This window comes from Melopsittacus undulatus, chromosome 2, assembly GCF_012275295.1.
Source record: "Melopsittacus undulatus isolate bMelUnd1 chromosome 2, bMelUnd1.mat.Z, whole genome shotgun sequence".
Taxonomy (NCBI): domain Eukaryota; kingdom Metazoa; phylum Chordata; class Aves; order Psittaciformes; family Psittaculidae; genus Melopsittacus; species Melopsittacus undulatus.
In genome coordinates this window covers 41,726,478-41,744,093 of record NC_047528.1, presented here as the reverse complement: position 1 = coordinate 41,744,093, position 17,616 = coordinate 41,726,478, and the positions used below count along the sequence as shown (strand labels likewise).

The 17,616-nt window shown below is 39.6% G+C and overlaps 2 protein-coding genes across 3 annotated transcripts in view; one reads left to right on the top strand and one right to left on the bottom strand.

Annotated features, from left to right (window-relative positions):
• The window catches only part of UCHL3 (ubiquitin C-terminal hydrolase L3), a 45,690-nt gene extending 41,057 nt beyond the window's left edge, over positions 1–4,633 (bottom strand). The window contains exons 1-2 of one of the 2 annotated variants that reach the window (XM_031048073.2): positions 4,462–4,633; positions 4,213–4,224 (exon numbers count right to left, since the gene is read on the bottom strand). In XM_031048073.2, coding sequence (XP_030903933.1) covers positions 4,213–4,224; positions 4,462–4,503 — 54 coding nt within the window. In that variant the 5' untranslated portion in view covers positions 4,504–4,633. The remainder of the gene's footprint in view (positions 1–4,212; positions 4,225–4,461) is intronic. The other variant, XM_005148114.3, reaches the window with a different exon arrangement.
• Positions 4,634–8,785: 4,152 nt separating this feature from the next.
• Positions 8,786–16,801, top strand: COMMD6 (COMM domain containing 6). Its single transcript, XM_031048105.2, has 7 exons — positions 8,786–8,837; positions 9,459–9,517; positions 10,075–10,140; positions 10,297–10,373; positions 11,430–11,598; positions 12,820–12,972; positions 14,049–16,801. The coding sequence occupies exons 1-7, from the start codon at positions 8,795–8,797 to the stop codon at positions 14,097–14,099; spliced, it is 618 nt and encodes a 205-aa protein (XP_030903965.2). The 5' UTR covers positions 8,786–8,794; the 3' UTR covers positions 14,100–16,801.
• Positions 16,802–17,616: the final 815 nt, after the last annotated feature.

Here is a 17,616-nt window from a genome sequence, read left to right as displayed (position 1 = left end):
TAGACAGCCTAAGATATTTTAAACTAGAAGAAGCTATTCAACAAGTGATCTCTTAGGAGATGTCTCAAATCCCATCATATTTGTCCTTGTGCTTCTTTGCTATGCTGTGCCATAGTCTCAACACTTCCCTTTGCTGGCTCTGTGGAAGGCTTCCTGGTGTATTCTCTTTACAGAAAGAGACAAACTGAGTCCTGGTCTTCCACTTTCTGAGGCTACACTCATAACAACGGGCTGTTTTCCAAGCATACACACTATCTGCTGTTTTCACTCTGCTTACAACAGAACAGTTAAGCTTCACTCCCCCACCCCAACTAAAAAAAAAAAATAAGCAAGCTTAGCTGAGCATTTTCAGAAGACCATCTCTATTTCTTCATATTCAACATCCTTTCACTCCAATACTGTAGCTCATCTAGAAGTACTACAACCCAAAGCACTTCAGCATTTCATTATGAGAACTACCTTTTCAATTACTCTGATGAGTAGGGTTTTCTTTTTGGGAAAGTTGTGTGATAGTGTTACAGAGTTCATAAAATGGAAAGACTATTTAGAGAGAGTAAAGGTTGTTTCCTTGAGATAATTAATCTCTGTATCTGGCTGACAGCATTAACAAACGTGTTCACAACTGGGCAAGGACTGATTGTATTCATATCCAGTTTCTGCCATTTGTTCTATGTTTTGTGATTTTTACTGCTCCTGTGACTTTAAAGTCACAGCTGGCAGGGGCATCCATGGACTAAAATTAATTTATTTCTGTACTTGACTCTCAGTACCTTAATGGCTTAAAACAAACAAATAAAAAGAGTAGGATCACAGGCCTCAGACTGTTGAGAGGTAACTAAGAGCCAGCAAGTAAGCCCTATGTGGCAAGAGAAACTCAAGCCACAGCCTACTCCCGGCAAGAGAAACTCAAGCCACAGCCTACTCCCAGTACTTCAACTCTGAACTACCTGAAGCCAGTGCTTGAGCTTCATAATCCAATGCAGTCAACTACCTTTATCTGGATATTACGAAGGCTGGAGTTGAAATTGTACCTGAGCTAGGAACTAAGGATATTTCCTGGAACACATGACATGAAGAAAGGTAAGAAAGAATGAAGAAAGGTGGAAGAACAAGAAAGATATCCACCAATACCACTTTTTTCTTTATCTAATGCTTGCTAGGGAATCAGTCGTGGGTTGCAAGCTAGACTGAAGCGACATCAAGATGAAGAACAACCAGCTTATGCCTGATCTTTCAACTCCAAAAATTTGTATGCAATCTGACTTCTTTTTTTCATGGTAGAAGAAATTGAGAACAAGATAAACAGCCAAACATCACCAGCAGACAGGCAAAACCTATTTTCTTGTTTTCTCTCTCCCCTTAGCAAGGAAGGTCTTATAAGAGTAGCATTGGTCATGTAAACCCATCCAGGTCAAAGAGAAGAAACCATTCTCTGTTGTCATTGTACACAAAGTAGAGCTTTTTAAATGACAAATCATCAAATCTTTCTGTATCAGCACTGGACTAACAATTCATTCTGTAAGACTGTAAAAGGGAAGGGAAGAAAAAAAAAAGTATTGTGATAAATTAGCACTGCATTTAGCTATGCTGACTTCTCTCTTAAAAACATCACTACAGATACCTGGCTGCAGGATTCAGAGTGAGTCAGTGCCACTGGAAATCTTTAATGCTAAGAAAGAACATTCCTGTTTATCCTCAGCAGCCAGTTGCTGAACCTTTAAATAATTCTAACACATATGTATAAAGAAAGGTCCAATATACATTTAGGATTTAGAAATTCCTAGACCTGTATTATAACATAAATACTTTCAGACAGAGAAAAACTTCCAAAGTATTTTGCAAAGATTTCACATATTGTGTAACTGAAAAACGCCAGTTCTTCTCCAGTATCACCTGAATTTCTACCACAAAGGTTGAAAGAGTCTCAAATTTACAACATACATTTCAAAACTAGAGAGTACACAGTATGGTAAGAACACAGGAAAAGCAAAAGACCATGCATTTAGTACATTTACTTTCTACTTATTAAATAATGGAATAAAATTATTAGAAAACAAACAGGCTAACTAAGCATTTGTTAAATCACAATGACAATTCTCATTTGAATCTAATACTTAAAATCCACCCATCTTATAGGTGCATAGAGTTTTTTGTGGTTTAGAAGTTCACTACCACACCTACCAATAATATTAGCACTTAACAGAAGTGGTATGCCCCTATATTCAAGTTAGACAAATAAAATACAATTAAAGAATAGGAAAAACCCAACACGAAACATATAGCAAGATGTCTGCGTAAAGAGATATGTGTATTGAACTACTACTAGACACATATATTGCAAATATTAGGGGGACAACATTGGTTGGTTTTTTCCTTAAGAATTCTACATATTTTACAGAGCACAGCACAGAGTACCACAAACAAGTGTGTCCTTGCAAGTTATTCCACAAGATTTTTTCAAAACCCTTTTGCAACTTCATCTGAATCTCAATTACTATTATTGTTGTTTTGAACAGGATATGAATAACTAGTGACTAACAGCCCTGTTGCTACACAGTTTACCACTGTACTTATGAGATTAAAAAAACAATGACTAAATAATGCAAGGTGTATTCATATTCAACACTGACCACTCCCCCCCCCTTCTTTTTAAACATATACCTTTCAGTCTAAATAGTGACAACAACTACTGCTTGTTAAGACTGGCAAAATACAGTGCAGAAGGAAGTCCAACTGGTCTAAAGTGGTCTTTTCTTTACAGAAATGTTAACAAAAAAATCCTTGTGGTGTAAAAGCTCATGTAATACATGATCAGCCAGAACTCACTCATATTATCCATTATCAATGTAAAGCCAATGGGCAAATGAGATCGATTTTTGACCAAAGAATTGGTCATTTTATATTATTCTAGGATTTTCTCCATATAATATAAACATGTAGGGATACAAGATAACTCAGTTTTAAAAAAAGTCACTAGTTTTTCCATGGCAATTTTACTTTGCAGCTGACAGGACTTCATTAGTACCATGATGAACCCATCTCAACATCTGGAATGTGATAAGTTGGAAAATTTCAAATGCTACTAGTGTTTATTCACATTTTCATTCTTATAAACTGGAATTTAGCCTCTGAATTAAAAAAAAAATAAAAAAATCTAAACCATAAGGAAATCATAGCACCCATTCTAGAAAAGGTCCCAGTAATGGCTGCCAATTTTAATTCAGAACCAGGATTAAAAACTTCTCAGATTGCTCCACAGCAGCAATACTGCAAGAACTATAATATTAATTGTCCTAGGAAACTATAAAGCCAAGTTCAAAATGACCCAGCATCAAAAAGGCCCTTCACCATCCTGCAGACCCAATTAGTACATTACAGCAACAACAATAAAAAAGTTACATTCTTCACACAAAGAAATTTCTAAATTCCAAAATATTTCAAAAATATAATTTTAAGAATGTCATCTTACTACTGGAAGCTTTAGAGTCTTTTGGCTTAAACATCACTCTCAGCATTATCAACAGGCCTGCTGGGACCAACATCTTACCTCTAATGCTTATTAAAGATACTCAAGATTACCACTGAGAACATGAGGCAGGGTTGAAGTATGTGTGATTTCCTTTCAGCTAGCGTTTATCCAGTACTTACACTACCCTGTGGACTAGAACAAGCTTCCTTCCTCTAGCGTGGATTCTACTATGCTAAGAAAACCAGTAACAACCAATCGTGCGGATATTGTCATGAACAGGTAGCAAAGTGCAAATGCAGTAAAATTACATTATTTTTTATGGTTAGGAAAAAAAAAAGGCAAAAAAATGTTACACAGTGATGTAAGCAGATCCATACAAATGTACAAAGGTCACATACAGGTCCAGAACTGGCATACACAATATATAAATATATAATAACATTTTAATAATTCATTAATGAATTGAAACCCACTTTGAAACACATCTGTTATTACATTAATAGTCAGACCACATCTATTTTCTTTTCCTTTACTGTTTTTTTCTTTCATATAGTATCTTTACACGACACTATGTAGTTGGAAGATTCAGAGGTCCAATACTAGAAGACTGATTGCAGATACCAGCATGCTAGGAAGGGGTTACTCTCGTTGGAGAAGCAAGAGCCTTTACTACATGAAGACGAAGGGAGATGGGCCTAAAACTGCGGAGAGACTAAAGATTACCTTAAATAAAAGCTGCTTACCTGATTCGTGACCTGAAAAGAAAGCAGAAAACAGAAGAGAGTTAAGACCCCGGCTACATCCGCTAAGACCTTCCCCACTCCTTGCCCCACCAGCAACCACTCACCCCACGATCCTGAGCGCGGAGCGGCCCCAAGCTCTCTCCCCTCCGCCATCCTCGTTCCCTCCTGCCGGCAGGCAGACAGGCAAGCAGGTAGCCCTCCCTCCCGCGCACCCAACAGCTCCTCACCACCCCTGAGCCGGGCACTCACGTCAGGATTAGCCTCGAGGGGCAGCCAGCGATGGGGCTCCATGGCGGCGGCGATGGCGGTGTGGCAGCTCCCTGTACCGGCACAAGCCTGAACCTCGCAACACAGCTCTGACAGCGCTTCACGCCGCCACGCCTCAGGCCTGACCCGTGACCGCACCACCGCGAAGCTCAGGAAAGGGGTGGATAGGAGGGAGAAGAAACCCACCCTCCAGCGATGCAACGCACAGCTCCTCCCCAGCGACTGGAGCGGCGACTGGCGGTGGCGCACACTGCGACAAACGCTGTCCAGGCAACGACAAAGGGAAGATTCTCCACTCTCCCTCCTCTTGGCTCCCCCCGGCAATGGGCTCTCCCAACGGGGCACAGGGTGGTGCCTCGGCCGCCCCTCCCCTCGCTTGCTCCCAGCCGTCGGGGCCTGCGTGGCGCGGAATAGCCACGGGGGGGCGCCGTACAGCCCCGCCGCTCCAACACAAGCGCTGCTGCTGCTGCTGCTGCCAGCCGAGGGATCCCGGCGAGGATCGGGGCTGGAGGAGGCGCAGACGCACAAGGCCCCCCTGGAGCGGCCCTCAGCGGCGCACCGGGCTCACAGAGGTTCCCGGGCGGTGAGGTGCCGATGGAGTATCGAGGAGATATACCCGTAGGAACGGGACAGGCCAGAGCTGTGGCAGTGAGCTGCCTCCACAGTGTCTGAGGAGACTTGAGTGCGTGTAGCAGCGGAGGAAACTGGCGGTGAGATCCCTGTGTGATCTAGCAAAAAATTACTGAGATATGTTAAATCTCATCATAAAAAAAAGAAAAAAAAGGCATTTCTCTTCTAAAGCTGTAAATCCCCTCAGGTACTTGGCACTGGTGATGCCACACCTCAAATACTGTGTTCAGTTTGAGGCTCCTCATTGCAAGAGAGATACTGAGGTGCTGAGAAGGGTAGCAAAGCTGGTGAAGGGTCTGGAGCACAAGTGTGATGAGGAACAACTGAGGGAACTGGGGGTGTTTACTCTGGAGAAGGCTCAGAGGGACCCGTCTACAGCTGCCTGAAAGTAGGTTCCACTGGGGTGGGGTCAGTCTCTTCTCCCAAGTAACAAGTGATAGGACAAGAAGTAACAGCCTCAAGCTGCACAAGGGGCAGTTTAGAATGGAAATTAGGAAAATTTTCTTCACAGAGAGGGTGCTCAGGCAGTGGAACAGGCTGCCCAAGGAAGTGGTGGAATCACAGTCCCTGGAAGGGTTCAAAAAACGTGTAGATGAGGCCTCAGTGACATGGTTTAGTGGTGGTCTTGGCAGTCCTTGGGTAATGGTTGGACTTACCGTCTTTTCCAACCTAGTTGATACTATGATTCTATGTTTTCCCACCTCAGGAGCATATACATACCATTTTTCAGCCATCTGGCTAAGATCAAGCAGTGTGTAATATATATCACATACAGTACAATGCACATATATATATATATCCACATTGTAGATTTTGTGTTATGCCTTCTTTCAAGTTAATGCAGAGCACCTGAACATGAAGGAACCTACCACTGACTGGAAGAGGATAAATTTAGATTAGGTACAAGGAATAAGTTCTTCACTATGATGGTGGTGAGGCACTGGCACAGGTTGCCTAGAGAAGTGGCAAATGTTCCATCCCTGGCAGTGTCCAAGGCCAGGTTGGACAGGGCTTTGAGGAAACCAGTCTAGTGGAAGGTGTCCCTGCCCATGGCAGGGGATTTATATTAAATGACCTTTAAGGTCCCTTCCAACTCTAACCATTCTATGATTCTATGAAATAGTGTTTCTAGGTACTTAGAGAAGGGTTCACCACGGTGCCAGGCAGTCAGAAGGGCGGGGAGTCAAGGTACCATACAGTTGAGGGCCAGGCACCAGATAAACCCAGTTAACAGACACACTTTTTCCTCACTGCCTGAAGAACTTTTGAAGAACTCAGCTCAGTTCTTCAGAGTGTCGATGCAAATTACACTCCGTTCCGTAACTGCTGAGCTTATGAAATGGAGTAAATTCCCTCTGTATTTCACTCTTTGTATCACCCAGCAGGACTCTGGTCATGTCACATGCCTGTGCCTGAAGCTTCAGTATTGACCTACCAACAATACTGGTGTGTATCTCTTCAGCAATCCAGTCCACTTGTAGTTCATGAGGTTTGTTTTCTAGTTTCTATACCAAGTGTCTCCTCAACTTAAGTTCTCAGTACTTGACTAGCTAAAAGATGAGCCTGTACTGTCATAACACTACCACAGTCTGCATCTACCTTCCCCTGTCACAGAGCACACTTAGAGAAGGCAGAATCTTCTAAAGATACACAATTTACCTCTGTGAGTGAGCAGACATGCCAAAATTCCATACTTCGGCACCTCCTGTTCCAAATTCAAAGAACTAAAAGCATGTTTGCATGCTGAGGAAAATAATTCAAAAACAATTCCAAATTTGAGCAAACAATTCTGTAATTACCAAACCACCAAGATACTCAACTTCACTTCTTGGAGAAAGAATTAAAAGTAACATAACAAATATTAGTCATAGAGCTAAAGGCACTTCTAGGAGACTTGATGAAATTGTAATACAAAATAACATGTAAAGTTCTCTTGATGATAATATATGTAATACTTACCCAAGAACAAAGAGTTTGTTAAGTTTTTACTATCAGAGACAGATCTTACCAGTATGTACTTTGCTAATGTTTTGACAACCATGAGGTCATAATAAAACATGCTAGGCAAAAGCATTTGCACCTTTAATTATATACTTGAAGAGAGAGAGGCCAAGATCAGACAGGCTATAAATGTATAAAGCTCATAAACACGCACCATGTTGCATAATAATTACCCTTTTCCTGCAACACGTTCTCAATTCTTTCATTAACGTTTATTGAAAATACGTAATTTTAAACAAGCCAGCACTACTGCATGAAAAGTTGTTTTACTTCTCAGTCACAGCTCTACAATAGCTCATAGTATCATAGAATGGTTTGGGTTGGAAAGGACCTTTAAGATCATCTAGTTTCAACCCCCCTCTGGTGGACAGTGATACCTCACACTAAACCATGTTCCCTAAGGCTCTGTCCCACCTGGCCTTGAACACTGCCAGGGATGGGGCATTTACCACCTCCTTGGGCAACCCATTCCAGTGCCTCACTACCCTCACAGTAAAGCTTCCTTATATCCAATCTAAACCTCTCCTGTTTAAGTTTGAACCCATTACCCCTTGTCCTATCACTACAGTCCCTAATGAATAGCCCCTCCTCAGCACCCCTATAGGCCCCCTTCAGATACTAGAAGGCTGCTATGAGGTCTCCATGCAGCCTTCCTCAGGCTGAACAGGCCCAACTTTCTCAGCCTGTCTTCATATGGCAGGTGTTGAGATTATAGCAATATTAAGAAAAAAAAAAACCCGCAAACCCAAAACCCAACCAACAAAAAAACCCCAAAACAACAAAAAAAGAATAAATGTAAGCCTGATTAATACAGAAATCTAAGAATATTTACTCATTTTTTTGAAGATGAAACTGGTAAAGAATCAATGCTGGTGTTGCTGTAGCAACACCCCAAACTAAATTTAACCAAGTTCTGTATGGAAAGCTTATTGAACATGGTTCTAGCTGTAGTTTTACTAACAAAAAAAAAGAAAAAAGAAAAAAAAAAAAAAAAGAAAAAACCCCCTACCTCCCCATAAAAAAAGTGAAGACATAGTTTATCTACACAAATCACCCACGAACCACATAGTTTATTTGCACAGGCTGGTTTCACAATGTATCTATAGAAAGTACAGTCACTGTGTGTATTCATACAAGTTCAATATACTAAACATTCAGTGTGCACACAGCACAACACGTGATTTATGTACCCTAGACTACAGCAGGCACCAAGAAAACCCTGGCACAAATTAACAATAACTAAACCCAGCAAATAACTTGTTGCATGAACCAGATGTGATTTTAACTGCCATTTCCAGATGCCTCCCACGGAGGACTCTCCCATCACCGTCACTTCCCAAGCACCAACAGAGCACAGCTGGCCTGAGGGAAGGCCCTCAGGGCCTCCATCTGAGGGTAGTCTTTCACATCTCACAGCTGCAGGCCCAGTAACCTCTTATAAATCAGTCCTGGTTTTACTTGTGTCTATTAAAAAAGCGGTTTAATGTACAGAAGGACAAAACCCTACACATCTAATACCACTCACACCCACCCAGCACTGAGGTGGTGCTTATGAGGAGAACAGCGCACGCTCCCTACCCGTCAGCCAATAAGGGCAAAGCCTCTGACTCTGCCTCGTTTTGGTATGTCCCGGAGCCAATCAGGCTGGTCAGCGTTACGTGGTGGAGGTTGAATGAGTGGTGTCATGGCCGTTGCTTCCGCTGTGCTGCGGGCGCTGGAAGCGCTGGGTAAGGGGGCACTTGTGTGTGGTCGGGGGAGCTGAGGTGGAGCTGGGCTCGTAAGGTGTGGTGTGTGAAGGGAGGGTAATGTGGCCCGTCGGGTGTGCGGGCGTTCCGGACTGCCAGCCCTTTCTCGTCTTGAAAGCTTATCCGCGGAAGCGCCTCGCTCATGGCCATGGGCCACCCGTTTTTAATAGGTCCTGGCGAAAGCTTGTGGTTGACGGGAGAGGGCTTGGGCTGTTCGCCGGCCGCCACGGGGCTTGGCCGGCGAGAGGTAGAGTAGATGTAGCAGCGTATCCTTAGGGAGAGCAGCGGTCTTGCGCTGCGGGTGTCAGAGGGCAATCTGAGGGGCTTCGTGCAGGTACTGCTCCACGGGATCGGAGGATTTACGCGGGGCTGTCAAACCGTCTGACTGCATAGGACTGAAATCTTAAGGAGTTTCTCTTCTTGGACTTCACTTAGGATGTTGAGCAGGTTATGTTAACGTAATTAATGACAAACTCCCTTAAAGAAAGTTTTGCTGTAAAAGTAAATGCGTGCACCATGACCCAGGAATTCTACAGGGAGAGGTTAGATTCATTGCTGTAACCCTTTATTTTGTTTCTGATCGCTGTTGCTTGTGTTTTTTAGATGTTGGGGGTGCAGCAGATAAGATTAGTTTAATACCTCAAGACTTCTTTGCAGAGCTGGTAAGTAGGGCAATAAATGAGATGTGGAAAGAAACCTTTTTAACCTCTTCTGGTTTTTATCTGTTGCAAAGGGTTTCTTATGTATGTGGTGGCTCAGATTTATAGGACTCATGAAATGGAGCAGTCCTGCTAAAAGCAGTGGGATTGCTTTACATTTATGTTTTTATCATGGAAGACTTTTAAAAATGTATTTTTGCCTTTCATCTAAATGAGACATCAAGTTAGTTTGTTTAGAGAACATTCAGCTTGTTTACTGTAGTGTGGTGCACAGGATGCCTGTTCAATTACTATGAAAATAGTGTGCTAAGTAGGAATAGCTAGTGAGGCAGTAATTGGAATTCTTGACTGGATTTATTTGCTTTTCTTACTTTTGATACAATTTTAATATCAGTCATTTCAACAACTTTTTTTCTTGAGTTCACATTTAAAGCAACCTTCTGTTGTCCACCTTTGCATTAACCAGTTTTATTTTTATTTTGTAGTCTCCAAGTATTAAAGCTAGCTTTGTCTTGTATATTAAAATATGAAACAAGAATGTTTTCAAACTTTCTTTGCAGTGTGAACAAATAGTTCAACATCTGAACCATAAGATCCCTGGTGTAAATATAGCTGAACTGTGTCAGGTAAGTTTGGATGCTAGCACTTACAAGCAATTATATTAGCTGTATATGCTGTAAAGGATAGATTCCCCAAGTCTTTTTGTGTGTGTATATACAAAGAGGTTTTTATTAAGGTATAATTAAATATTAATTGTAATTGTTTGAACATTCTGTTTCTAGAGAATTACAACATCTGGGACTGAGATTGGTGTTGGTGACCTGGCAAAAATAGCTAACATTGTTTCATTTCTATTTAGGTAAGCACAAAATAGTTTGCTTTGCCTCATGTCTTTTTTTTTTCTTTTTTTCCCCCTCCACCCCAACTTAATAGTGGCATTAAAAGTGACATCAAATATGGGTATAAATGAACTGACTTGGGAAAAGAGCAAACGTTTGTAATTCTCAGTACAGAAAGAGCTTTTGGCCTTAGTTTATATTCTTAAAAATATGTAGTTACTTAACATATTGTCTCACTTGTTAAAAAAAAAGTTAAAGAGAGGAAATTGTTCTATGATCCTGTTTGCAAGCTTTAGAAGTACTGGCAAAATAAAAGAGGAATCTAAACTCTGTTCAAAAGCTAAGTCAGCTAGGCTTTTGTAATGTTAATATGACTGAAGAAACCATACCAGTAGAAACTCAACATACTATTTTTTTCCCTCTATAAAATATAAAGCCTTATATTAGACCATGCTACTTGAAAGACCAACTCCTTTCCTCTTTTATTAATTCCTCTTAAGAGTGGATCTGCATGATCAAACCTTGGCTGGGATTTTTATATTTTTTTAACCTGTTTCTTTAGAGGTAGTTGAGTGGCAATTTTCCTATAGATGTGCTGCCTTTTCAGTCGAGGGTTTATTTTGTCATTTGACTTCTGTCAGTACCAATTATACCATTACCTAGAGGTTCTCACTTGCCTTTGATACTTCAATTACTTCTCCTAAATGTTTAATCAGAAAGTGCCTTATTTCTAAAGTAATATTTTTTAACTGCTTGATGTGCAGAGTTTTCACTAATTATTCCCTTTCTCAGTTGCAACAGCACTTGGAGGTTTTGATCATTTTTGTTTTAATGTTTCATATTGTGCAAACCCTGCAAAGCTTAGTTTCTGCATGTTAAGTTCATGTTTTTTGCATATGGATCCATAAGATCAATAGTAAACTATTCTGGGGAAAAAATATGCTAGGGTACCTAATAATTGTAAAATATATAGACACATAAAGCAGAAGTAAATTGCGTATTTGGTGTGAAGTGAGGCGTTTTGTTAAGTTTGTGGAGAGTGAAATTGATGTGGTGTTCTTTGGATATACCTATAGCACAGCAGCCAGAAACAATCTCTCTACAGAAGAACTCGTCACCACCTTGGGCAATGCAGGCAGCGCACTGCCGAAACATGCGCTTCAGGTTATTCGTCATGTGTGGAATGAGCAGGGCAAATCCATTAGTGTGTCAGAAGATGCAGGAAATATGGCCACCGTGGGGCAGGTAACTAAATGACAGTGCAGTTGGGCTGTTAACTTTTCAGATACGTCAGTGCTTCATTGTGTGTATTGTCAAGGATGTGGTAGTATCTTGACTGCTGAAAGCTTTCATTCATACATACATATATATATATTTATATATATGTTTATGGTCATATATGTTGCCAAATACCTACCCAGATAAAGGACCTTATTATAAAATAAAGGTTGACTAAGCTGAACAGTTGTCTAATATTGTTGTGTGTACAATAAAGTTAATTTTTATACCTCTTTAAAAATTAGCTTTCATAGTAGTACTAGGGAAGGTGAGTGGCAGTCACTGTGGCAGCCTGTTGTTTTGGCTGTTTGTATAAATCTGTTTTAATTTTAGTTGTTCTTTCGAGTTGATAACATCAGCACTTGATTTTTTTAGTCTTTGTCTCATTAAGTAAGTTTAATTTTTTTTTAAAGATAACTTTCTGTCAAATCACAGCATTCCTATTTTTCCCCCTTTTTGAAAAAAATGGAGTGCATTTGCACTTTAAAATCTTTTTTTCTAACAGTTAAGAGTACAGAATTAGGGAAAAAAAATTGTCTGAGTTTTGGTAGTAAGCTTTTCTGAAGGGTCCCTTCACTTTATGCAAGTTCTGCCTATCATAAAAGGCTAAAAAGGATAACTTACCTGCCTGAAATGTTTTTATAATGTACTTTGATTTATCTAAAATTAACTTACGAAATGCCTTAATTTTTATCTCCACTAGTGCTATTATAAATTTTTTGTGCACTGTCTGAGGTTTTGCTCATGTTGCCACTTGATTTAGAAATATCTTAAACCCAAAAAAACCAAAATACACACCAAAAAGACCCCACAAAAACCAAAACACACAGAGAAAAAAACCCACAAAAACAAAAAACAAACAAAAAATCCCCAAAAAAAAACTAGAAAAACATGCATGATATACAAGCCAGGTGAACTCTATGGCTCAAACTCCTCTTACTAAAACTTAAAACGGACTGTACTTGACTACTGACAGTACTTGAATAAGGAAAATAGATGTAGTGAAGGAACTTGCTGTTTGTTTTGTCACTGTTAAAAGGATGGGTTTTGTATTTGCAGTAATATCTGAATGTGTATGTTTCCCATTTGTATTTAAGCTCTAGATGTTCTATATTGTCTGGAAAAAATCAGTCTGACAGAATAGCAGTGGTAGTTTAGATCTTTCTTTACCTTTTTTTTTCTTTGTAGTTTGTAGATATTAAATGGAAACTGGGAGTTGCAATGAGCTCTGACACGTGCAGGTCTCTGAAGTATCCTTATGTTACAGTGACGCTAACAGTGGCAGACCCTTCAGGACAACTAACAGACAAAACTTTTGAAATGACGATCCCCCAGTTCAAGGTCTGTAATCAGTGTTGCTTGAATTAGTCATGTTTTTGTGAAAGAGCAGCTATATACCTTCATGCGTATGTTGGTGTTGATAATTTACTAATACAGTCTTACAAAGATGAAGCATTAAACCATCTAAAACACTAAAGCTAAATACTTCTTAGCATTTAGTTTTATGTCACTTATTCAGAAATATTAATTTAGCAGTAATTAATCTGTTCTTTTATGAATAAGACAACAAGTGAAGACATAAACACTTGGATATTTCTTGTCAGCTGTTACTCTGCCTTATGAAAAATAGATAGAACATTTTAAATCTAGGGAACTGTTCCCCAGCCTCACAATCTAAAACTTGGGTTAAGTCTAACACTTGCTAATGATGAGGAATGGAGGTCAGTCTGCTTTGTCACCACTGGCTTTTAGCTGCTATGCCTTCATCAATTAACTTACATAACTTGATTTTGCATAATTGTGGTACTTGTTGTCATTCCTGTTTAAAGGGCAAATACAAAATTTAGAATCTTGCACGAATTTACAAACAGATCCTTGGAGTTGGACTGGCAGAAATTTGAGAAGGATATTCTGAATCCTTAGGTGTTGTGAAATACTAATTCTGGTTGAAAAATACTCAGTAATTTGGTGCTAAACTGCTGTGAGAAATGGATTCCATACTTGATGATCCTGGATTATTTCAGCAGGGACTATTTGCAAGAAAAGGTTTTTTGGTGATCTTGTTGAGTTTTTTGGAGCAGTTTTGTTTGGTTGTTTATTTTAGGTTTTCTGGGTTGTTTTTTTTTTGTGGTGAGTGAGCTACTTTGTGTTTTTCTTTCATACCAGATTTTCCTATTAATAGGCAAATCAATGCAAATGAGGCATCACCTTTGTAGATTTAATAGTAAAAGTATCAAAACACCAACCAGCCCACAAAAAGCAAAGCAGAAACTTTCAGTTCAAGCTGCAAATTCGAACTGGAGGAAAGAGGGAATGTGGGAAATACATACTGTGATTTTTGTCTAACATGCCGGTCTGAACTACAGTTTGAGCTTTTCTTCAAGCAACTGAAATTTATCTTAATTCTTGTTTTTTAGAACTTCTTCAGACAGTTCAAGGAAATGGCAGCTGTTCTTGAAACAGTTTGAAGAGAAATTTTATTTACACTGAAATTTTGGACAGACTTACGTCAAATAAACTTTCCGTTCTGCACAGGGAATAAAGTGCCGTTGTTCAGCAAGGTATGTATCCTTGTCTCTTCAGCAGGTATTTGTCAGCATCATCCTTGCATTGCTGTGAAGATTTCTTCACTTTTGAATACTTGAAGCAACTCTGCAGTATTTGTGAAAATGTATTCAGCTTTGTTCATTCTGGTAGACAAAAGATCAGGATGTGTATGGAGAAACATCACTGTAGACTTTCTAATATCCAACAATAAGAAACTACACACTGAACTCTGGAATGCAGAAAGACACCTGAAAATGTTGACTGGGAAGATACTGAGAGAAGTGTAAATGTGATGTTAACACTTTTGTCTGTAAAATTGAGATGCACTTGGATTCAACAGTAATATTAAGTATAAGGAGTATATGAAGTTACATGTAACAAGCATACAGTTACTGTTGAAGAATAGCAATGTCAAGTAGATAGTTGCAGGTATTTACAGATCTGGATTTCAGTCTTCTTTTTATAACTGGAGTAGTTGTCTTAATACCTTGTTTGTTTCAAATACTTATTTCCCATCACCTGTGCTTGTGAAAACTGAGTTAATGCAGTAAGCTTTTCTGGAGACCCAAAATTTATTCTCTGAAATGAAGCTCACAGGTTAATTTTAAATAAAGGTAGGTGAATTTAAATCAAAAGCATTTAAATATAATTTTGCCTTTGTATTTAAACCAGCTCTAATCTGTGGCACTCTGCTTGATGTTTTGATTAGCAGTCTGCTTTATAATGAAGTTAGAAATATTGATGTAGTTGCCTCACTTCAGGCTCTAAAATGGAAAAGTCAAGAGGAAACATGAAAATTCAGGCTGGAGTGTTAGCCAAGCATGTCAGAGAAAGAACCATGCTAAAAGTCAGCCAGAGTTCTTTCCTTCTGTTGTGTGGCAGGAGTCTGTTGGGTTGTGGTGTTCTCAGAGAATGTCTTGACCAACACTTTTACTCTGATTCTGAAGAATGGGGGCATTTCCAAAGGGGGAGTGATAAATCCAGAGTGTTTGTATGCTTTTTTGTTGTTGTTGTTCTGGTCTTTTTTCCTTTTTTTCCTTTTTTTTTCCCTTTCTTTCCCCTTGTTTCCCATATACAAACCACAGATTGCAAACATAGTGGGATGTAATAAAAACAGTCCTTTCACATTTTGAGATGTGGTGGTGGTGTAGGAGAGCAGAGCAGGTAACTATGAAGAGAGGCAATTCATACTGATAAGCAGACTGAAGTTTATGCTGCAGAGTGGTAGAGACTGAGAAACAGTTCTGCAAGGGCAGATCCTCAAGGGATTTCAGGCTCCCTTAAATGAGAACATGTACCTTTGTAAAGACACCCTCTTTTATTATTAACTTTTTCTAGAAGCTGGCTGAAACTCATTGGCACAAGTTATGCCTGTCTTTGTGTCATAAAAATAAATGGCAGCACACTGCATGCTACATTACTGCAGTCCTTTCAACAGAGATACACCACCACTGTCTGGGCATTGTGCGTGGTGCATAAAAACAGTACTTGGAGTTGCTTGAAAGCCCAGATCAGTGAAAAAGTGTTGGCTTTAACAGGAGATAGTGAAGCCTGTGGCTGTTGGTCTGGATGACACTTTCTTTGTGCTGCTAAAGTCCAAGGTGTGTGCCTTGTGACTGGAGAGAACAGGTTGCTATTTTCTGGAATCCTCTCAGTGGAATGTCACAAAATGGTCTTGGGAGCAGGCTTCCCATTTGCATTTCCTCTTTTCTGTTTGCAAGGGCTCAGGACTGAACACAGTGCTAAAAGAAGCCGCTAGGTATATGGAAAAGTGGTATGAGCAGCTGATTTATTTTTTATTGTTAACTTGCAGAAGTCAGAGTGTAAGGCTGCTGGAACTGGAAAACATTGTCATGCTTTGGCCTAGTGAATTAATTGGTTTACATTAACGCAAGAGTTCCAGAAAAAGAAAAACATTTGGTTTTTAATAAAGCTGGAGCCTTAAAAATACTTTGCACGTGTTCTAATGCACTCAAGTTCTTCATATAGCTGGAAATACTTGTGCCTTCATTGGAACTGGATGAAAGAGAAGATTTGTGTCTTACAGCAATTTAGTAGATGCTAGAAGGTAATGAGAAAACTTCAAGTTACCATTTTACCTTCGTCCATCACCAAGAGGAGAAGGTTGACAGCCTTTCAAAAATCTTATATTTTGTCAAGTCAAATGTTCTAGATATATTAATGAATATTTTTGAAATGTCCCTGAACTCCAGCATGTTGTAACTGTGGCTGGAAGATGCCTGGACATGTGTGCTATTCCAGTTTAATGCCTGAGAATTTTCATAGGTGTTTATGGACATCTGGGAGATGTGATTAAAAGTTGGCTATGTACTCAAACTTCTGAGATTTATCCTGTTCACCATTAATTGAAATTCCTATACTGAGTATTGGAAGAATTAAGTACTTCATTAATAAAACCTAACTAAAACCCTAACAGTTTTCAGGGTAGCCATATTAACATGTTCAAACAAGCTGTTAAATTGTCTGTATGTGCAGAAACCAGATGTCTTCAGAGAGAATCGGGAGTCCTTGTGTGTTTCGAACTCTACTTGTTGATTGATACGAAGTTGTATAACATTAATATTTTTGTAAGCCCATTAAACATACAGGTAACAAAGGTGAAGATGCTCTGTATTTTGTTCTAAGCTGACTGCATGAAAGTTTGTCTCATAAATACTATAATGGGTAAAGTTCAGGACTGGACTATAACTAAACTTCTTTTCTCACTAAATTAGGATGAAGTTCAGACATTTGCAGTCTTTCTTTGTGCTAGGGTACCAGAGAATAACTGCAGGCTGCAAGGAATGTTTGTATCAATTACAGCTAGCCAAATGTTGTACTGAACCAGGAAAAGACAGGACAGAAGAGATTCATGACATTTTGCAGGAAACTGCATGCAAGTGCTTTTCTTGCCTTCACTGTATTTAGGAGATAAGTAAAAAATATTTATTTTCAACAGTTACCTGGAACAGAGCAAGAGGAATGAAGGTGGAGGTGGGGTCTTGCACAGTAAACAAACCCAGGGGAGGGAATAATGAAGGAATCTCCTGGCAGTAGCAATCTGTCGTCTTCATCTCATGACCTTTTTTGTTCTGCCTTTTTTGCATTTGTTTCAACCATATTGGCCCATTTGCAGAAAGCTCATTTGTAGAAAAATTTATAAAAGTCCAGAGGAAGAGTGCAAAAAATGGCTGTAGTCACGTCTGTGTGCTAGTGTTTTACATATTTAGCTTCTGCATGCTTTGGCCTAGTCATGGCCACAGTATAAAAGTACGTCTCTTTTCCTGCTTCCACAAAATTGTACTGCCTTTCTTTAGCAACATTTAAAAGGTATATAACCTGCAAGCCTACTTTTATTTTTTTTACCCTCTTTTCAAACCTTTGCACTCAGTCTTAACTGTGGGTGTAATGAGAGGGTAATCGCAACTCCATTGCAGA

What these genes read in the sequence shown, in the direction of transcription:
- COMMD6 (XM_031048105.2), top strand. Translation starts at nt 8,795, where the DNA reads ATGGCCGTTGCTTCCGCTGTGCTGCGGGCGCTGGAAGCGCTGG. An exon ending in ATTGTTTCATTTCTATTTAG is followed by an intron (nt 10,374 to 11,429) that starts GTAAGCACAAAA and finishes ATATACCTATAG; the next exon opens with CACAGCAGCCAGAAACAATC. An exon ending in ATATGGCCACCGTGGGGCAG is followed by an intron (nt 11,599 to 12,819) that starts GTAACTAAATGA and finishes TTTTCTTTGTAG; the next exon opens with TTTGTAGATATTAAATGGAA.